Raw genomic sequence first — 23,268 nt, forward strand, 5'->3', positions numbered from 1 at the left:
CTTTTGTTAAATACAAGCCTTCTGCTTGTATTGTCTCTGTAGACTAATTTATTGCCTTTTATAGAACAACATTCTTTTTCTGATTTCTGATTACGTAATGATAAAAGACATAGGATACAGGGCAGCTGTGCGCCCCCTTATCCCCTAAGATAATGAAATAATAGAGTACTTATCTAAACAACTAAAATGTCCTCTTTATTTAGTTTAAAACTTGTTGTAAGAATGCAATGCAGTATTAAATGTACTAGGCAAACATTCAAAATCAAATCAGTTTGTTTGTTGTAAATAGTAAACTCAAGACGACTGGCATTCTGTGTTGTGGCACCAAGGGCAAGGTGGTTGGACAGCAAGAGGAGAGGGGGCTGTTGACCCTGAGGTTACATTCAAGTTGCGTGTGGAAAGCAGATGATATACCATATGACTGTACCACAGACATGGGGGGGGGGGGCGCATATTTATGTTTTGGTTATTGTACAAAGAAACCGTCATACAGTAGCTTGCTTTTATGTTGCTTGCTGTAATGAGTTATCACTTTAATATTGTTTAATTATGCAAAAAATATACAAATAAAGCTGCTGTGCAGCCCCTACATTTTGCCGCCCTAAGCGGCTGCCTAGTTCACCTATATGGATGAGCCGGCCCTAGATGTGGCTGCAGTGAGGGGTAAAAAAGTGCAACATGTTTGTTCTATCAAATGACAACCAAACAGCCTCATAGCCTTAATGGCCTTAAAGAAGGCCAAGAGCTCCCTTTCTCTTTCTTTAAAGAGAATGTGTCAATTTCCACCATAGCTGGTGGTGAGGTCCAGGTAGTAGTGGCCAGTTCTACTTAAAGCCAAAATAGACATTGTGAAGGACAAATGAATTATTTTGTTAGAGAGGATTCAAAAATTCACATTACACTATTCTTTTGGTGAGAATGGTGAGTCTTGGCAAACACTGAGCAGTCTACCTCATCCCATTGCACTTCACAGACATTGTCCTCTGTGCTCCATAATTCCCTTCTATTGGCCATGGTAGAAATTGCTGATGGGAACTGTGGTTTGTTATATGTGGAGGCTAACAGCTGGGAAATATTATTTCCCTTTATTGCGGAAGCTTTTCTTCCAAGCTATTTTACATCTTGTCTCATTGTATTTTAGTCCTGACTGGCCTTGCTATTTCATCCTTTACAGTTTGGCTGATGCTGTTCTCCTGAACTTGTGCACAACTACCTTCTTAAATGGGCTTCTTGGTTTACTGTTGGATCAGGAGGAGGGGATCATGTCCTGCTGTATGTTGACTGAGGACAATGGTTCATGGTTGCATGCGGCGACCTATTTTAGACACACATGGGAAGAAGGCATGTTTTCCTCTGTTTTATAATTCTGCACTTGTGGGTGAGTTTCTAAAGTTTGTGGGTCATGTTTGTGATATACAATGGCTGCCCCCTGCACAGTCTGGCCTTATGCAAACCCCTATTTCTGGTCCCGCATGGTATATGTACAAAATAAAGGAAACATTTTTTCTGCCTTCCAAGTGCATTGTTGTCTTTCTTGGAATTGGGGCACAGTACTTGATGCTCAGGACAGCAGACGTAGTATCTTGCAGATAGCAACCTATGGGGGCTTGACATGTCAGTGACATACTTGCCATCTGCTTGGTGCCTGTAGCTTGTGTTACTGAGTTACTGCTTCAAATCTATCTTTGTTTGGGAAGGATATAGTCTTGGATTCATGACCTCCTTCTCATGCATCACATTTTGCTATGGTGTGTGTTCTGTGGTGACTATAACTCCTCAGGCCCCGTCTGATGACTGTACTATGCCATGGTATGATATACCATGCAGTGTTGCATACAGAGGAATTCCAGTGACATCTGTAGCTTCATGGATCTTGATGGTTTGCATGGGCTCCAGCAGACACACTTCACCAGAGAATGGGATAAGGACATGCTAGTCTGTGTAACATAGGGCTATAGCTTATTCAGTGAGATCTCTGCCCTATGCATCCCCCAGCACTGCCATTGTCCTTATTAAATGTGACATCTCAGAGATCCCACCCTGGCAGGTGCTGAACTATAGCATCTGAACCGGGCAATGGGTTGCTTTGTAGTCCATTTCTCTTTCCATATACTGTACTGAACATCCATTCTGTACACTATTCCCCTCTTCTCACTGTGGACTTCCTTCCATTTTGGCTGCTCTGTACCCACCCAACTTCTCCCATGAGTGGTGGATTTGCTACAGTTTATTGTATTTGGGGCAGCTTTTCTCTTGGATGTTGTAGGTTTTTGAGCAGTTAGTGTTTGAGCACTAACACCCAAGCAAGGAGGTCCCAGGTTAAGCAGAATATCATAAACTACTATTTCCTCATTTCTGCCCATAACAAAACAGTGGAAACTATGTGTACCTGTGAATACTTTTATTGCTGGTAAAATAAGGAGCAATGTGTTGGGAAATATCCACGGGACCCTGTTTCTTTCATAGTAGGGGGAAAGACACCAAAATTGGTCTCAGTCATTGCCATTTCAAAATGAGTTTCTAGTTTTTATTAAATATTGGAGGCAGTATGCAGTAAGTCAATTAGTGCCTGGCTCCTGCTTGTCGAACTGGTTGCAGGGGAAAGTAAGTCTTCATAAACCACACTCAGCTAATCGACTCTACATGTTGACAAACTGAGTATAGTTTATGGGTGTTTTGCCTCATTTCAGTGCAACGTTGGTGATGATGCAGACATAGCCCCTGTACTTCTTCAGAGAGATGTTGTTAACATCAATATCCATGGCATGGAACTCACTGCATTACAGATCACTAATAAGAGATTATCCACATGCCACATTTCTCTCCCATACTCACCCATGCACTTCTCTCTGTTTTTGAATCTTTTCCTTGCTCACCCACAGATAGGCTTGCCCTAAATGAAAATCTGCATTTGCTAAGGGTCATCCTGGATTAGGCCCCTTATTTATCTTCCCTGAATTATTGGTGTATTTCAGTCACTGTAATGTCAACACTCCCCCCCTGCAATATTCAAAGTGGCAATAGTGATGGCATATATCAGGACCTACTGATGAAGAGTTTCCTTTGTCACTTCAGTAGATAATGCAGGTTCTCTATATGCATTTGTCTCTCAAATAGATAGTCCAATTATCATTGGAATCCCATGCTCTTTGAAAAGGATCACTGGGCTAGGATTTTTATATGGTTGGCCCTCTTCAGACGGGCCTTTGCGGCGCCCCCGTCACATGCTAGGGGTTGGCTGAGGGCGCACCACCCATACTGGCCTCACCCCTAGCACATGACGGGGGCATCAAAATGGCAGTGCCCTGTACACACGGGCGCCATTTTGACACGACGGATGCTTAGCGTCTGCACATCCCAGCGTCACTGTGACACCGCAAGTGCACTTTTTAAGGGTTCTTTTTGCTGCGCGAGGGAGCTGCGCGGTTTGTCCGCTGCAGCTCCCTCACGCAGAAAAACAAGGTGTGGATAGAACACCATTTTTGGGTGGCCTGTATCCTGCTGTAGTGTTACAAAGGAAATGTACCATTTACCATTTGCTTAACATTTTGATTCAAGCTAAAGTAAAAGCATAAGAAGAAAGATTTAGCTTAGCATTCTGTTCAACAAATAGTAACAGACTGCATAGTCAAAGGACATTTTGTCAAGAATATTTCTGTTGGACCTCAAAGCTTGATTTAGGCATTTCCCATTCTGTTGAATTATATGCCATCTTATTTAGTTTGCTTTTTTTAGTCTGCATTTTCTTAGAGAAATTAGGACACAGTATTGCTTTGTTGCAATTAACATTCGGCGTAAAAAAGCTTACTTGCTTAAGTTTCTTTAGATCTTCGTCAAGTTCCAAGTTGTCCAAAATAACAGCAACAAACAAACTCAGCAGAATCTACAGAAGAATTAAAACAAACACAGCAATGTTAAAAACGGGAAATGTGCCTTTTTCTACTAAAGTAAATATGACTTTATTGATGTCAACAGTTAGATGGGCATTTTGACTTGGGCATTTAGATGGTCATTTTTCTCTTGACCTCTGAGGTTTAATATATAATAAAATTATAAATAAGAATGTAAGTAGCTTGTAAGATGTACTGTTTGGGTTCACACTTAGCCTCCAATTTATAGATGATGGGAATTCGTAAAAACAAAAAACAGTAATAAGGATGCACTTCTTTTTCACATGGGCATGTAATCTGTATGGAGACTGAGCTCCATAGGGCTCAGTTGAACCTTGCTTTTTCTCCTTTTTCAATGCATGCGCACAGATAAATGCAATATGTCTCATAATCAGCTGTTATAGCTGTTATAGAAATTGAAATTTTGATCATACCAATTCTCATGACTAATCTTGCCCTTCAATGTGGCCAAGCTGCAGGAACTTTGCAGCATGAAGCAGTCCTTACATCAGGTACAAGGAAGCAGGTGCCTCAGGCAGCAGATTCTGGTAGATGGCAGCAAGATGTGGGAGTAGAGAGTTGTACTGTACAGCTTGCTCTGTTCTGAGTCACCTAAGCTAGTTGCTGACTTCAGCTGTAATGAAAATACTGTACCAGCATTGGTGTCAATGAAAGATTCATCTGCCAGTCTAGCAGAACTTTGTTACATGAAATAGAATGATCACCATCTTGTTTGCTTGAGGTAGCAAAATGTAATGGGCTATACCTTTCTAAAACTTGATCAAGCAGAAGGAAAGGGCTGGCTTGAGATATGAGTAGCATACCCTGGTCTCCTATTCCCCAAATTGTCCTTCTGTGCTCCCTGCATGTATGAGAGGAAGGCAGTGGGGAACAGGACTCTCTTGAACTCAGTGGGGACCCCTCCAAGTAGGAGAGAATGGTAGATAATTATCTGAGTTAAAAATTATATTGAAGCAGAAAATGCACCCTGAAGCTGCTTGTCTGACAGACTTTGAGATTATTGAATAGCATCACTTCCATTCATGTTGGAATGGAATCATAAAAGGTTTGTGCTTATAACTCTTGACTCAGAAGAGTGATACGTACTGAAAGATATTCACAGAATCATTAAATCATGGAGTTGGAAGAGACTACAAGGGTCATCCTGTCCAACACCCTTCCATACATATACAATCAAAACACTCCAAACACATGACCATCCAGCCTGTTTGAAACTCTCTAAAGAAAGAGAGACCACCACATTCCAAGGCAGCATATTCCACTGCTGAACAGCTCTGTGGAGAAGTTCTTCCTAATGTTTAGATGGGATCTATGTTCTTCCAGTTTGAATCCATTGCCCCACATCTTAGGACCTTTTCACAAGGCACTTACCAAGCGGATATTGTTCCCCAAACGTTCCAGAAGCGAGAAGGTCGGATCGCAGGTCACGCTTCTTAAACATCATTGAGGCATCCCGCTCTTCTCCCGATGACGAATCATTCACAGAGAAGCCAATTTCTGCATAACAGAAGATCCCATTATTACAAAAATGGCTTCTCCATGAACAATTCATTGATGGGAGAAGAGCAGGACACGCTTCAGGGATGTTTCAGAAGCGTGACTGGCGATCCCGCCTCTGCGCTTCAGGAACGTTTGGGCAATGATATCCATGTGGTAAGTGCCTCGTATGATAATACCATTAGTCTCTGGAGCAGCAAATATTTAAACATGGTTGTCATGTCACCTTTTAACCTTTTCTCCCCAGGTTAAGCATACCCAGCTTTCTAAGATGCTATTCATAGGACATGGTAGAATTCAAAGACATAGCTGTATTCGTCTGGAAAGGGATCTTGCAACACCTTTGAGCTTTTGTAGATGTCAAAAGCATCGAGGAAGGACATGGTTTGCAGACTTTTCACAATTTCAGTTGCCCTCCTCTGGACATACTCCAGCTTGTCAATATCAATATCAAACTTCTCAAGTCAAAAAAAGAGATATTTTCCCCCATCTATTTATTCCTATTTCCCAACTATTTACTCGCTTGACATCCTATTTATTCTTTTGAAGGGGGATTTTTTGAACAGCAAATATTTTTTAATTTTTTTTTAAAAAAAATTATTCTTAGTTCAAAGTGTGGCCCTAAACAGAATCATAATGAAAAGTGTAGCCTGGTTTTATCAAGAAGTGTGCAGTAGGTGTGAAATGTACTGAAGTTTAATCTGCAGTTATTTCCAGTTTCTACAGCTGAGAATGACAGGCACACAATGAAGATGTTTTCACTGAAAAAGAAATCTAGAGCATTGTCACAAAAGAACAGTTAAACCTCAACTTATTATTTGTTTAACTTCCTCTATTCCGTTCTGGATTTTAATAATATACTTTACTCCTAACATGGCATTTGTTTTTTCATGATTTAAACCCAGTTCTAGCTTCTGCTGTGAAAGTTATTTGTTTCTTTCCAGCAATTTATATAGATCCTGTCCTCAAGTGCATACAATTATACCTCTGAGTTTTATCCCAAGGCCTCATTCTGAGTTCTGGAAGTTACCATTTCATGTCCAACACCTTCCTGTTCCTTTATCCACTTGTTATGTAGGCAAGCATAAAATCTTTAGGGCTGCTTCCTCCTTATGATGCTCCTGAAATAGTTGGGATGATTACAACTGTATGGAACGGGGGGAAAGAAATCTCACTCAAGTTGATATGTTAGTACAGGGTATACACTACGATAGGGTTGGGTGAACCTATATACTTTTAAAAGGTAGGGTTTTACTCCTGGTGGAGAAAAAGGTGCAAACTCAAGAAAAATTCAGTACAAATATATTTTTTCTAAGCCTCTTGGATAAGGGGATGGTCATATTTGCAAAGGCTTCACCACAACCCATCCATCCCAGTTAGGGGAAATTTTCTATTTACATATCATGGGACTGGAGGCTTCCCATCCTTAGAGGAAAAGCATGTCAGATATCCCAGAAATGAAGGTGGAACTGGTGGAAATTCTATCTCTTTTCCATTTGCACTGAATGAAAAGCAGAAGTTGTCTTCTGCTGACCACTCCAAAGGCTGGGTGGAGTGAGCCCAAGTGGTAATAGTCAGGGCAATGATTTATGATTTCTTGAAGCATTTGGGCAACTCTGAAAAACATTCTGGCCATTTATGAAAATACAATTGCAGGGAGAGATTTCACATGTTAAAAAGAAAAGTACAGTTGCCTCTCCGTTTTCATGGACTTTGAGTCCACGTCCCTCACCCATTTGCAGACGGCAAATGGAGGGGGACAAAATGGGATGTGCTCTGCCATTCAAGCTGATGGGGCTTAAATATTGGTGATTGCCTTTTTGGTTGGGAGGGGAGGGAGGGAGGGAACAGAAGGAAAAGCCTTCCACACATATCAGAGAATGTGAGGAATGTATGACTTTGCCATTTTTGTTAATTATGTGGAAAGTTCAGACCATTTATTTGTTGGGGGAGGGGACTGAAACCAAGACCACTTCCCTTTACTATGAACTTCACTGTGATCTTCACTGAGACTGTTCAGGGAAAGGAGGGTGAGATGGAGAGATCTAGTGGCACCTTTAAGGCTAATTAATTATATGTTAGCATGGAATCTGAATCTGAAATATAAAGCAATCGGTCTTAAAAGTGCGGTTAAATTCTTTTTTCCTCCTTCCTCCTATTTATTGCTAGCTACAATAAATAGTTTATACTGCAACAGACTAACATGGCTATTTCTTCAAAAACGGACTATTCAGTGAGAAGGCCTTTGTGGATAATTATTTGTGAGTACAGTATCTCTATTTCAAAGGTACCTCTGTTTCAAAAGAAGGCAACTCCAGGCCGAAAGCAATAATACAGTCATCCCTCCATATTTGCGGCTTTGATTATTCGTGGATTTCATTACTATGTTCTCTCTAGGACTGTCTAGGTCCTCCAGTGCAACTCTGTGGTCAACTTTAACTAAAAGTTGCACTGAAAGACCATTTGTAGCTACTCCAGTGCCATTCTATGGTCACTGTATGTTGGACATTGACCACAGAGTTGCACTGGAGGACCTAGAGATTCCTAGAGAGGTGTCCTCTCAGGTAAAAACAGTGTTTTTGTTATTTGCGGTTTTTCCATATTCACGGGGGTCTTGCTCCCCTAACCCTAGCGAATATGGAGGGACAACTGTATATTGGTTAGCCCTTGCTCTCAACCCCACTTGTTGAAATAATGGGAAAGCAAGGATGAAGAAATGTACTTATTGTGGAAGGTAGGCTTTACTTATGAAGTAGCTGCATTTAATCCTTCCAGTCCCTGATATCTCTCACCTGCAATTGATCAATTTGACAAAAATACGTTCCATCCCCCATGAGGCTGTTTTGCTTTCCAGCATCACCAAAACATCACTGAAAGAAATGACCACTCCCATTTACAATTTCTCCCAGCAATTAATATTAGCAAAAGAGGTGTATGTTCTTGCTTTGGATGAAGACAGTGCCAAGTCCAGATTTTGGCACTACCTGGTAGGGCTGTTTAAAGCCCTGATGATTTGCTGCCAGTCACCAAAGAGCTAGCTGCAATAAAGTTTTGAAGGGGTTTAAGGCTACTTCCTATGCTAATGAAAGAAAACCAGAAGAGGAAAAATGAAAGAAAAGCAGCAAATTTTCCTATAGTTCCTGTATGAATTGTAGGGACTGAAACCAGTATCTTTTTGATTTTGTTTAACTTTGTTGTCATATAATCCAATGGGAGGAAAATTTCAAAAAGTAAAATGTGAAGTATAAGGTGCACATCATACCAGGGTAGCAAAAAGATGATAAAGTATGAAGTAGATAGCAACAACAGGTGCCCACATATGTCCTACGGCATTAAGAGTCTGATCCATGACATCCACCCATCCTTCTTGTGTAAGGATCTGGAACATTGACATAAAAGCCTAAAAGAGAACATAACCAAGAACACAGTTCAGTTGGATATACAGCGCTGAAATAAATGCATCATCATTTGAACTAAGGATCCATGCAGGAAGTGATATATGTTACAGCTTTGTCAGCCAAGAGGTGTCTAGTTTATGGCTTCTTGCTCAAAAGCTTTTGTAGGTCCAGATGTCAAAATTTGTTAAGACTGTATACAAGACCTCAAGAATGGGCTTGTTAAGACACCAGCATCCTTGGACTTTACACCTGTGTTTTTATGTCATTAGGATGTATTTTCATCCACAGCACATAATCATATCTGTACAGGTTCTTTTTCACTCTCAAGAGCAAACTATAGCAGAAAAGCATGCTATAAAACAAAGTTCAGTCAGTGGGCTGCATGTGCCCCCAAGGGCCATTTTTGTGGTTCCTTGGGTTCCTCAAAGGGTATCAAAATTTTTCACATATTTGCCTCAAAAGGCCCTCTAGAGCAAGTGAAGAGCATTTTCACCGTGTTTTGGGCCTATCCTGGGTCAACATGGGCCAAGGCAAGGCCTTTTTAAAAATAGGAAGTGACTTCTGCTCATTTTCTGTTGCTAAAAGTCCTCTCTTGGGCCTAAAATAGTCCAAGAAGGCACAAAACCATGGGGGAAATTTCCTCGTCCTTTAGAGGGTATTTGTGGACAAACATGACTCCCCCTTCCCAGAAATGCGTAGGATAGGGGTGCAGTCTGCCGAGGTCTCCTGCTGGGATAATCTTTCTTTCAGCTACACAATGGCAATTAAATAGCTGTGAGATGCAACTCCTTCACCACCTCCCCAGTCTACCACCATTGCACAACTGTGGAAAAAGGAACCAGTTATATATCAGCAGCATAAGCATATTGGTAGAACTTTATACTTCACGAGCATCCATTGGAATCTATACCAATAATCCTAAACTTCTTTTAATGTTGAAACTTTTTAGTTTAATGCCCAAATCACTGTACCAAACTAGCTCTTCCTACCCCCAAATGGGGGAAATCTAGAAAACTCCCTTTCACACAAAGGTGCTGTGCACTAACCTTCTAAAAATGATCAAATACTAATTACTGCTATTATATGTTAATTTAAATGAATACATAACTTTTAAAATAACCTATTTAAATTGTATTCAAGCCAATATCTCTTTTTAAAGCACCACCCGATGCCAATTTTCCCTTAGTACCATGGTGAAACAGTACAAGGTAGGCAAAATGCCTTCTTCCCTGTGAAGACCAGGGAGAAACACAATCTTGAAAAATTTGAATCTTCACTATTGCATCTTTAGCACAGGGAAGTTGGAAAATGATGATAAAACAGTCACAAACCAAGGTCACTGTATTCTACAGTGGCCTCAGGCCAATAGTGGGAAGGGAAGCACAGAAACTGGGTCATTCCTGACATCCCTCTGGTTTATACTTCCAGAACAGAAACAGACCTCCCATTGAACTCCCTGGATTGCACTTGCTGTGGCAGGCCTTTTTCTACATATTTCTGGTTATTCCCCCTACATACATAAGAGAAAACGAGGAAGCAGTACTGAAAGCCCACTTCAACATCACATTAAGACATAACTAGCAAGTATGGCTTGTTGTATTTGCTTTATTAGTTTGATTGGATGGATTGTGAAAATTGAGATGTAACCTACCCAAACTGCAAAAAAAATATTTTAATGGATTGGAAAATCAGATCTTAGACTTCTGAACTAGACTTTTTAGACTTCTGAACTATATCTTAAGTACCTTTGAACATATCTACCAAACATGAAACACACAGCAATAAAAATGGCTATTTATCATTTGTTATTCCAGTTGATCTCACAGCAGCTTTGAATGCCATCAACCATGGTATCCTTCTGAGTCACCTCTCTGAGATGGGGCTTGGAGGTACTGTTCTACAGTGGCTCTGCTCTTTCCTGGAGGGGCACTATCAGAAAGTGGTGCTGGGTGAGTCCTATTCGACTCCTTGGCCATTGACCTGTGGGGTACCTCAGGGCTCAGTCCTGCCCCCTATGCTTTTTAACATCAACATGAAACTGTTGGGAGAGGTTGTCCGGAGTTTTGGAGTAGGGTGTCACCTGTACGCTGATGATACCCAGCTCTATCACTCCTTTCGACATAATTCCAAGGAAGCTGTTTCTGTCCTAAACTGGTTTCTGGCCGCTGTAATGGACTGGATGAGGGCAAACAAATTGAAGCTTAATCTAGACAGAGGTGCTCCTGGTTAGTCACAAGAAAGATCCAGGAATAGGGATTTAGTCTTTGTTAGATGGGGTTACACTTCCCCTGAAAACCCAGGTTCACACTTTGGGGGTATCGGTGGTTACCAGCATTGCTTTTGTACAGCTAAAACTCATATGCCAACTGTGCTAATTTCTGGAGAAGTCAGATCTGGCCATGGTGGTACAAGCCTTGGTTACATCCCGTATGGATTACTGTAATGCGTTCTACATGGGGATGCCTTTGAAAAGTACTGAGAAACTTCAACTGGCCCAAAGAGCTGCAGTCTGTTAACTGGGGCTGGCTACAGGGAGCATACAACTCCCTTGTTTCAACAGCTTCAATGGCTGCCAGTCTGTTTCCGGCCACAATTCAAAGTGCTGGTTTTGACCTATAAAGCCCTGTATGGCTTGGGGCCAGGCTATTTGAAGGCCGGTATCACCCTGTATGAGCCCCCCAGATTTTTGAGATCATCTGGAGAGGCCCTTCTCTCTGTCCCACCACTGTCTCCGGTGTGTTTGGTGGGAACAAGAAAGAGGGCCTTCTCAGTGGCTGCTCCCAAGCTTTGGAACTCCCTCCCTAGAGAGGCCAGGATGGCATCATCGTTACTATCGTTCCAGTGGCAGATAAATACATTCTTGTGTTGGCAGGCCTTTGCAAACTGATAAGGGCTGGGAATGTTGTCCTAATGAAATTTTAAGGTTTGTATTTTTAACATATTCTATTTTAAATCATAACTGTTTTAACTTTTAAAAGAGTTTAATTTTTAAAAAAATTTATATTTATACATTTAAATTTTGTATTGTTTTTAAATTGTATTATTTTAAATCTGCTATTTGCCACCTTGAGTTTCTATATTGGGAGAAAGGCAGGATATCATTAAATAAAATAATGTGGCCCAACCTACCCTTGCATAGTTGCCAACACCTGCAATAAAATCTGAAGAATGACATAGTACAGCCATCTATTCTTTCTATGACTCCTCCTCTTTCTGGTTATGTCCAACAGGCTGAACTTCATCAGCTTTTCCCTTTTATGTTTTCTCAGCTGGACCCTTGCAGCTTTCATAGACCCAGCAGACCATCAATGATACCAGATGATCCAGAGCTGATCCACCTCTAATAACAGGTCATGGACATGTCCCTGGATGTATTAAAATACATGGCTGGGAAGAAACTCATTACAAGTAATAATGCTACCTGTGAAAAGTTACATTTAGGAGAGTGAATTTTAATGATATTGCTTGGGAAAATATTAGAATGACAGGCTAATTATATTTTTCTCTGTAGCAAGTACCATTTACTCATTACCTTTTAGGGTCTAAAATCTTTTGAGGGCATTTTGAGTTTTTTTTAAATTAAGAATATTCTTAATATTTTAGATACTGTTAAGGAAAGGGACTAAACAGTAACAGAAAACAATGAAAAACTTCAAAGGGTAATAATTATTATTCCTTTAAAATAGAGCTCTGCAAACACAGGAATTGGAGATACATACAGAAATGCATTTGTCATACTAAGCAACATAATACATTCTCCTATAGGTACACATTACATGTATATCTGCTTCTGTTGTTAATTTCTACCTATATTTTCCAATCCAAGGTGATAAAGACAGGCTGATTAGATGGATCAGAGAGACAATGTACCTAGAGCTAGTTTATCAGAGCCAGCATAGTATAATGGTTTGAGCATTGGACTATGACTCTGGAGACTAGAGTTTAAATCCCCACTTGGTCATGGAAGCACACTGGGTCACTTTGGGCAAGTTACAATCTCTCAGCCACAAAGCAAGGCAAAGGCAACTCCCCAACAAACCTTGCCAAGAGGTTTGCCTTAAGGTCATTATAAGTCAGAAATGACTTGAAGATATATAACAGCAAGACATTTTATCTTTTCAGTATTTCTGCCTCTTCTATATCAGAATTGTTGGGAAATGTTAATGTGTCTCACTTAAAAGGAAACCATTGCCTTTTGGGCTCCTTCTTAATGGGAAATAATGGCATTAATGTTCTACGGGACTTCTATTTCAGAAAGAACAAATATTACATTAAAACAAAAGCTAGATAACACTTTCATTTTGAAGAAAATAAACCCTCCATTTAAAATATGCTTCATTCTGATGGTATCCCAAGAGATTTTAAGCCTTTCCTATTATTAAAGTTCTCTGCATTGGAAAACACCAGTTTCAAGAAAATAATAAGGCAGTGTACAGTGATTTTAAGTTGGGAAAGTAGCAATCTTTCTTTCAGAGCAAGATATTTTTAGTTGAAAGGTACACTCTCCACCATTTATGCTAAAATGAAGCTGAAATGCAGCTATCTTGCTGACAGAACCAACAGCTGTGAAAATGAGACCTGGAGATTTATGCAAAATAGAGAGTTTTTGAATTAATACATGCTATCACAGAATGGGGGATGGGGAGAATCCTGCAAGTCTCTTTGAACGAATTTTTCTTTCAAACATTTGTTAGCGCTTCTGATGTGGGAATTCAAACAGTAATTCCTCATTCCCAAAAACACTGCATAAATGAACAAATGTCAAAATACATCTGAGAAATGCAATCATTTTTGTCCCCAGATCAAACAGATCATATCCAGTGGGATTAAGGAAATTTTCATTTTACCAAATCTACCTTTCATTCAAAAACAACCTATTCAGAGCACCATGTTGTAAAAAATAAGTGTGACTGCCCAAATTGGGACTCCCATTTGGGTCTCTTCTTCATAACATTTGATATAATTTCTCATTTCCTGATGTGTCTAGCCCACTTCAGATATTTCTCTCATAAATCAGAGAAATGGTTGAAAGAGTCCTACACCAACTAGTACTGTCCTCAACATCATATGTGTCAGTATCCCAGCTACTTGTGGTGCTTCCAGTTGTAAGGCCAGCTCACAGTGTGCCACTTGTTCCTTAATGGAACTTTTCTTCTAGTAAGGAAAAAAAAGAGGGAAGAAACAAGGTAACAGGTAAACTAAAGATGACATCTAGGTCCCTTCCAAACTCCAGTGAGTATACATTCTAAGGCCATGATAACAATGCAATGTAGAAGCACCTCTGGCCATGGAATCAGAGGTGGAGAACCCAGCAACATTTCTACTGAGAAAAGACACAGACATTTATGAGCATAGTGCATCAAAATATCTTGACGACAGAACAGTTTGAGACCACAGGATACGCTCCATGTTTTCTTTAGTATGGACATAATTTTTAAAAATTAGAAATCAAAACCACTTGGCAAAGGTCCAGTTTAGAGGCCCATATTGATCTGTACACAAATCTATCAAACCACGCAAGATGACAAAAATGGTCTAGAAAATGCTGCATTTGGTAACTATAGCAACCATAAGCACCTACTTATTTACTCTTTGTCAAGTAACCATGTGAAACCATGTAATTTAGGGGCATTAGTGAATGAAGGCTGTCTACTTTTTCTCCCCCTTTCTTTCAAAAAAACCTATAATGTTCCTATAGTGCTTATGCTGCAGCCTTCCAATTCAGCAACATTAATGGACACAGTAATCAATTGTTCTTGTTTTGGGTAAGTGTACTTGCTTTTCAGACTCGGAGGAACTGGCAGAAAGGCACCACGTCAGGGCATGACTGCCATTTCGTTCTTGCTCTTCCTTAGTAACACTCTGAACAATAACTGGGGTCATCTTTGCTTGGTCAATGCAGCTGGCTCCCTCCTTTGTCTATCAGAGGCTAAAATGCATATGGCCACAATGAGCTTATGGAGATCAACACACTTCTAGCCACATATTTTGCACTCTCCCACAAAAGTATGGTAAATGGGCAGATGTTTCTAAGAACTGAAACAACCTACAGTTGTCCTAACAAAGGAGAAGGACATGGAGATCCACATCAATTTATTTGAGCTCAGTCTGTAAGCTTTGAAATTTAAATATTTTAAAATATTATTATAATATTATTATACTTTATTTACATAGGGCTGTAGATTTTCAGAGTGCTGGACATACAAACAATAAAACAGATACGAGTAAACCTGCCCATGGCGTACAATCTAAGAAATAATAGCATAATACATAAAAATAATCCATAATAATACAGGAAAGGGTTCAATAAAACAGGCAACAAATTAAAAACGTCAAATAGCAAATAACAGTCGTGATACTACTAGGGCATGGACCAGAATCTTGGCAGTAGAGGCAGAGAGATATGGTCGGGTTTTGGCAATATTGTATAAAAAGAATCTACATGCCTTAGCTGTCGTCTGGATCTGGAGGATACACAACAGAGAAGAGTCAAAAATAAAACCAAGATTACGGGCTTGCTGGACTGGTTGAATAGAAATGTCATCAACAGAAACAGAAAAGGAATGTTGAAGAGTAGACTTAGGTGGAAAAATGAGAAGCTCTGTTTTGGACATATTGAGCTTCAAGCGTCGATGCCGCATCCATTGAGAGACAGTTGTAAGATGAAACTTGCTGTTCAAGAGTCGGAGAAAGGTCAGGGGTGGAAAGATACAGCTGAGTGTCCTCGGTGTGGAAATGATAGGAAAAGCCAAAAGAATTAATGAGTTTTCCTAGGGACAGTGTTTAGAGAAAAAACAGAAGGGGACCCAGAACAGAGCCCTGGGGAAATCCAACAGACAGGGGAACAGAAGATGACGTCTGACCACCCATGACCACTGCAAAAGATCTGTTGGACAAATGAGATCTAAACAAGTCAAGAACAGAGTCTAAGAACCCAAGGTCAGAAAGTATATCAGCTAGAAGAATGAGAACAGAGTAAAGGCCATTAGCCCATAAAAGATCATCTGAGATCTTAGTGAGAGCCGTCACTATAGAATGTTGTGGGCAGAAACCGGACTGAAAGGGATCGAGAATGGAGTTGGCCTCAAGAAACTCAAGACAGCAAGAGTAAACGATCTGTTCCAAAACCTTAGAAAGAAAAGGAAGAAGAGAAATCAGACGATAGCTGGAGAAAGAAGAGGGATCAAGAGAAGGTTTTTTCAGAACAGGAAAAACTAAAGCATGTTTAAAGACCAAAGGGAAGGAACCCAGAGAGAGAGAGAGAGGGGGGGGGGGGACAGAAAAGAAGGAGCTATAGAAATTAGAAGACAAGTAGGAATTGGATCAAGAGAACAAGTTGCAGGTTTGGAAGAGTTCAGCAGCATAGAGAATTCATCCAGAGAAACAAGAGGAAACACAGAAATTTTTTTTAGGTGAGGATGATAGAAGATTAGGAGTAGAAGTAGAATATCCATAAATAAATAAGTCTATGAGATAAGGGTCAGCAGGACTCATGCTGCATATCCACTTGTAAATTGAAATCGGAGTTACAAATTTATTTTAACACATTTACATTTCACTTTTCTGACCATCCAAAAGAGGATAGCAAAAAAGCAAAATGTGTACACACTAAATAAAAATATATAATAATAATAGCTTCCACATTATCAGGAAGAGAGAGAGAGAGAGAGAGAGAGAGAATCCACTGGTCACAAGGGCTGATAAATTCTAGCCACTACTGTATTTATGTTTTATTAATATATTTGCTTTTATGGTATTTTTTGTATTTATTGTATTTAGTCATTTCTCTGAAACCTTAGATATGGAACTAATTATAAATTTTATACACAAAACAAACAAATAAGGCCAATGAGCTCCTTGAACCAGGTTAGACATGTGAGCAATGATAAAAATGTATTCATAGACTGGATATATTTAAGAACTATTTTATGAATACAGCATGATAGCTATCTCAAATATGTGTGTATGTCATTTCAGTAGTGCTCTATGCTGTTGTCTTCATCATTTAAGTCTAGATTAGAATATCAGATCCTCTGGGAAGGGACTTCCCTTTTCCATCTAAACTACTTTGTTAAGTGCTATATACTCTGATGGTAGATTCATAATTTTAACTGGAAATCTGACAAGCTTGGTGTTAGTGATGAAAATATTCACTCCCTCCAATATTTCACAGATGAACACATATGGCCAAGCAACATTAGAGTGTGCTCAAGATGGCAAAAGCTGAATATACAAGGTTGGAGAGGCTGCAGCAGTTTGCTGTTGCTTTGCCTGAGCCTACCGGGAAGGACAACATTTTGTCCCGTCTTCTTCTTTCTGCTGAGTTAATTGGGATTGTTACTGCCAAATTAGAACAGTTAGAGAGTATGGAAGATGGTATTTCTCACTGCAAAATAACTAGGAATATATAAAGATATAATAATAAAAATACTTTATATAATAAAGTAATAAAAACCAATAACATCCTGTTTTCAAAATGAAGATACTGTACAGAATGTTTTGTGACTATCCCTGTATTCATAACTAATTTATGTGCTATCATTTCAAATTAATCCTCTCAAATATACTTTTTTCTTTATTTACTTTCCCCCATCTAAAAACATTTCTTATGATTGTTTCATAATTTCCTTATCTCTTCCACAACCCACTTTAACAGTTTTACTGTATTTATCTCATGTTCTACATGGCTTTATGATCAAGAACCACAGAGCTATGGGGGACTCTACTGAGAATATCTTCTAGGAAGTTGTAAATTATTGTATCATATGAAGAAAAAAAAGTTTTGGAAGCAAAAGCACAGGAGGCTTGCATTTTTAACAATATTTCTCAAATCAGTGGCCTATTTTCTATAGTTAGTCCTGACTAGAGTAGACACACATGTTGAATCACCATTCAAGAACTGACTGGATATGTCTGCTCTAGTTGGGAATAACCAACAGGATGCCAGCCATAGTTTGTTAACTAAATTAAATTATTTTTGAGCAAATCTGGGGTTATTTTCTCTCTATGCAAGTGCTTGTGGTCTGTTCAGTGTATTTAGTGGCTTGGTGCTTATATTAAGGATAATTTGCATGACTGATCTTGGAGGTAATTTTTGAGGTAACATCATTGATCACAAAAAGCCTGCATAATTCCCATTCCTGGATTTAAAACCATCAGTTTTCTTGGGGCTAGAATAAGGCCTATTCATCTAAGTTTATTTCCAACTTCAATTAATAATAATAATAATAATAATAATAATAATAATAACTTTATTATGGCCAATTGGCCAGCACAAACTTCAATTATATATGTATTTTTGTTTTTAAAATTCATTTTCTTAAGACTGGCAAAAAAACAAAACAAACTCTCATTACATTTTGTTTTAAATACTCTAGGTTATTCAGAATTTTACAATAATATGATTTTTCCTATTGTTACCCAACATTATCTATATTGGGAGTTAATTAGAAATAGGCCCTTTACTCTTTTACACATGACTGTGGCACTTTCTTATTCATTCCAGTTTAACTGCTCTAACCATTATGTCTTTAATGATAATCAGTGATAATGGGAAACTAACTTTGGTTCACTCATACCAGAAAATTATCTGGGATTCCAAGACATGCAAACTTAGTCTAGTGGATTATTAAGAAAGCTGCAGGATTTTCATTCAAAGTGATGTGTTCTACAAATTACATTAGTGTCAACTGAAGAGTGAATTTCCGTTCCTCATTCTGCTCTGCATAAATTAACCATTCTTTAAGTGTAAATGTAAACTATACACTGATCTGAGCTACCATTTTAGGAAATACAGAAATGAGGAATGGAATCTTTCATTGCTGGCTGTCTTGATGAACCAAGCTAATTACAGTTTTTTTCTCTCTTTAACCACCACTGGCTAAAAGGATCCTGGCCTGGATAGCAATGCTCCCTTTTCCTTGAAAAGGCCCTAATGGTAAACATCCCACAAGGAAATCATAAGAAGACTAAGAATGGGGAGGGCAGCTATGAAAGAACTAGAAAAGATCCTAAAATGTAAAGATATACAAGTCATTGTATTCCCTATTACCATGCATGGATGCAAGAGCTGGACTGTTAAGAAAGTGGATAGGAAGAAAATCAATTCATTTGTGATGTGGTGCTGGAGAAAAGCACCAAGGATTCCATGGACAGACAAAAAGTCAAACAAATGGGTCCTAGAGCAGATCAAGACTGAATTCTATCTGGAAGACAAGATGACTAGACTGAGGCTGCTGTACTTTGGCCACATCATGAGAAGGCATGACTCACTGGAAAAAACAATAATGCTAGGAAAGGTGCAGGGAAGCAGAAAGAGAGGAAGGCTGCATTCTAAATGGATGGACTTTATTAAGGTAGGAATTTGCAGGAACTAAGCTGAGCAGTGGAGGACAGGGAGTCTTGGAGATGTCAAGAACAACTTGCAGGTGGTTAACAACGACAACAACAACTGTATCTGAAGTATCTTTTCTGTGACAAGGTTCAGATGTTTTAGCACATCAGATGGAATACAACAGTTCCCTTTGGATGGTTTAGAAATAACCTTAAATTAAATTATACCACACAGTGTCATAGGTATGTAGTTTCTGTGTGTTTTGTTCATTTTGGACTGGGAATTAATTTGTGATAGCTTGTTGAAAATATGATCTAAATGTTTGGCATAATGGTGGGATTTTTATGGAACACTAAACCATGGTATAAGGTTACAAGTCACAGTGAATCTTAGCTTCATGTGTCCTCTTCTATTTGTACGTCTGTAAGAACAGTGGAAGGTTCTGCTTTCATTTCAAATTAACCACAGTTTAGAGTCAAATCCATATGCTAAAACACGACTAATTTCGTCTCTTATTGAGACAAGACATGTTTATAAACCATGGTTTGAAATTCATTTGTTTCTACAAATGACTGCAAACATTAATCTTTGGCAATTTTAGATGACAACGTTAACCATGACAGAAATGCAATAGATACTTTCACAATTCATAGCATAGACAAGTTTGTGAGTCCAAAGTTGCATTTGTTGACACTTGTAACGTCAAACAGTGGTTTAATATTACATAGGAACGAGCCCACTCTTGGCTTAAAAACCATTCTGTGTATCAGTAAGAGGGTGCATGGGTAGAAGGGTAATCTTATACTCATGTCTAGCTGTCAGTTTCATTTAAACCTCTGGCTGTTCATCATGGAAACAGAAAATTAGACTAGATAGTCTGATCCATCAGGGCTCTTCTCATTAACTTTTAGGTTTTGAAGACAGGGTGTCTTGCTTGTTGAACTTGAGCTCTGTTGTTCTCTGAAGCCAACCTTGCAAAGACTGATCTGAATCCAAGGTTACATGATAAACTGGTGTCAACCTGAATTACAACTCCCTTAATTTTGGAGCATTTTTTGTTGCCCAAAAATGAAGAGAATTCATGTTTATTGAAGAGTTGCCACTGCTGCCACTGCCACTGCTGCAAAGAAGTTAGCATCTAATGGGACATCACTGCAAAATGTCATATAGACTGCTTTGAACATTCTGGAGGACAGGCATAATAAAAAGTGTAACAAATGAATGAGTACAAAAACAAATAAACTCACAGATCTGTATTTATCATTTCACTTTTGCTGCCCAAAAGGCAGAATAAAACTTCAGACTCAGCAGAAAAAATGATCAAAAGGCATTGTACATCTTTACAGAGTACATTCTATAAAGCAACGTAAATGAGCAAAAGCTCAAGCAACATACCTTTCTAACAGCTGGTGTTAACAAAGCTACAACAAAAAAAGACATTTGTATGAAAAATGACAGCAGCAGGCTTTAAATACTTACCCTTGGAAATGTTGTAAATCTGTCTAGTTCTTCCACAAAGCAGAACATCTGCAAACTGATTGCTGACATTACAATTAATAGGCTTGCAGTGAATACTACTAAACTTCCAAGCTTTTTTCCGGGTCCAAAAATCTTATATACAAAGTCTTCCAGGGCAGGAGAAATCTTTATAAGTCGAACTACCCTAAGAACCTACAAGGAAAAAGAAAATACATTTATTGATCTTACTGTAAGATATCCAATGTGAGTAACTCAAAACGTATTCTTTTCCATAATCTTCTGGTGTTAAATATCATATGTTGAATAGGAAAGTAACAAGCATTCACTGATTTCATTGATGTGATGCGTTAAAACTTAAAACAGTACCTGAGTTAAACAATTGGGTAATATTTCAAAAAGTAGTCAAGACATTTAAACTTTTATAATATCAAGTTATTTAAAATTTTACATGAAATATATAGTGTGGTGATGGAAAACAGATTTTGTGCTCTGACTCCCATCATTCCACCTCACTGATTGTTGAGTAAGACTATGGGGACTTGCAGTCCTTAACAACACCTGAAGGGTCTAGAGATGTAAACAATGGGCCTGAACAGAGAGGCCAAAATAAAGCTGCTTTGGTTCACTTTGGAAGTGTGCTGTTTAAATGACACCTGCATCCTAAGTGGCCAGAAGCCACGCCAAAGCCACGCTCCAGTCCTAAAGACTGGAGCGCAGTTTTGGCACGGCTTCTGGCCACTTAGGATGCATGTTCAGGCCCAATATTAGCTAATTTTACAGACCATGACAGGTAAGATATCTGTACGCTCTGGCAAATGCAGAGGATTTTGCTTCCTACATAACAACAAAATGACGGGGGAGGGGGGAATCCTATAAATTTACACAAGCTGCTGCTGCAAAAAAATAATCTCCTTTGTTAAGCAAGACACATGCACAAAGCAACAGCAACAACAACTGCAATTTGTGAAAAAAATGTGCTTTGAGCATGTAAATAGTTTCCAAAAATTTCATTGCAAGAAGAAGAGACACAGGGATTTATATCTCCCAAAGGGCCACAGCTGCACATGTCTTTTCTAGAGTGTCCTTGTTGGGCTTAATGATGTAATTAGTACAGTTCATAATGGCTGGGTGATGCCAAACACATAATTCAAAGTCACCTCATTCACCCTGTACCACTGTCTCTATGAAAATGTAACACCCCAAAGTAGTTACTTGATTTAGTAGGTAAGTGTCCATTGGCATCTAAGGTTGCGTCCGCACTGAAGAAATAATCCTGATTGACTCCACTTTAATTGCCTTGGCTCAGTGCTATGGAATTCTGGGATTTGTAATTTTGTGAGATATTTAGCCTTCTCTGTCAGAGCTCTGGTGCCCAACACAAACTACAAATTCCAGAATTCTGTAGCACTGAGCCAAGGCAGTTAAAGTGGTGTCAACCTGGATTATTTATGCAGTGTGGATGCAGCCTATGAGAATGTCAGCAAAGCAATGAATCTGCTCTGATTCATTCAAGCTCCAGAGGAGCTATCCAGAGTTCTGAACCAAATCTCAAAAATAGTATGAGCACGTTGGAAAGCCCCTTTAAAGTTCAGCTGCAACTATTTCTATTCTAATAAAACTATATTGGTTACATAGACTTTGGTTTTTCCCCCCAAACAGCTCTGAAGACCTTGGGACCAGCTTGAGTTACCTACTGTTTCATCACCCTGCACTTATGCAGTATTTAGATTCCAGGACAAAAAGAAGAATAAAACTAGACAGAATTTAGGTTGAAAGTTCACAGAAAGTATAGTTCCATCTTAAATGTTATTTTTTTTTTTCATTCTTGTTTCACATTTGAGTAGCTTTCCATTTAAACTGTTTTGCTATGGAATCTCCTTGTTGCTGTTGTTGTTGTTGCTGCTGTGCACCTTCAAGTCACTGCCTCCACCATTAAATTACCTAAATTGACACCTAAGTAGCACATTAATCTTTCCAGGAACTATTCTGCCAGCTCATTTATTTTCATTAAGAGGGAAAAGGGGCAGAGGAATCTTCAAAGCATTCTCCTTCCAGTAGTCCTTCCAGTTATTCACAGAAATATGGTTTTGGTAGTCTCAGAATCAGAGGCAGACAACTGAGTTCAAGGAAGCTAGAGTGCTTTCAGTAGTTTGAGATCAGATGTACTGACATTATTTTTTTTAAAAAAATAATTAAATAATAATAATAATAATAATAATAATATCTGGGACTCAGAGCAGCTTTGAACAACCACCACTTCTCCATCCACAGGTTCCTTTACTCCACTTTCAAATTACAACTTTTCCAATATACAGTCTCAATAAGAACAGCCCATTTTGCTGTAAGTAACCGAAATGTATTTGCTCAAAGGAAAGGTAATGGCGGCTGATACAGGTCTAATCTGTACTGCAGAAATAATGCACTTTGACAATGCTTTAACTGCTATGGCTCAATGCTGTGGAATTCTGGGATTTGTAGTTTTATAAGATATTAGCCTCCTCTGTAAGAGAGTTCTGGTGTCACGACTAACTACAAATCCCAGGATTCCACTGGATGGCAAAGCAGTGCAGGCTGTACAATAAAAAAACCCTGCTTGGAAATGCATGTGTGACTGGGTTCAGGTCAACCTGGATCTACCTAAGGCTGATTC

The 23,268-nt window shown here is 39.0% G+C and overlaps 1 protein-coding gene across 8 annotated transcripts in view; it reads right to left on the reverse strand.

Annotated features, from left to right (window-relative positions):
* Nucleotides 1–23,268, reverse strand: part of NALCN (sodium leak channel, non-selective) — a 300,415-nt gene that overhangs the window by 93,747 nt on the left and 183,400 nt on the right. For all 8 annotated transcript variants that reach the window (XM_089511232.1, XM_089511233.1, XM_089511229.1 and 5 more), the window contains 3 exons: nucleotides 20,619–20,810; nucleotides 8,671–8,808; nucleotides 3,809–3,883 (listed from right to left, as the gene is read on the reverse strand). In XM_089511232.1, the coding sequence (XP_089367358.1) occupies nucleotides 3,809–3,883; nucleotides 8,671–8,808; nucleotides 20,619–20,810 (405 nt within the window). The remainder of the gene's footprint in view (nucleotides 1–3,808; nucleotides 3,884–8,670; nucleotides 8,809–20,618; nucleotides 20,811–23,268) is intronic.

Source organism: Sceloporus occidentalis, unplaced genomic scaffold (assembly GCF_023333645.1).
Source record: "Sceloporus occidentalis isolate IW3139 unplaced genomic scaffold, rSceOcc1.0.p SCAF_2, whole genome shotgun sequence".
NCBI classification, from domain to species: Eukaryota; Metazoa; Chordata; class Lepidosauria; order Squamata; family Phrynosomatidae; genus Sceloporus; species Sceloporus occidentalis.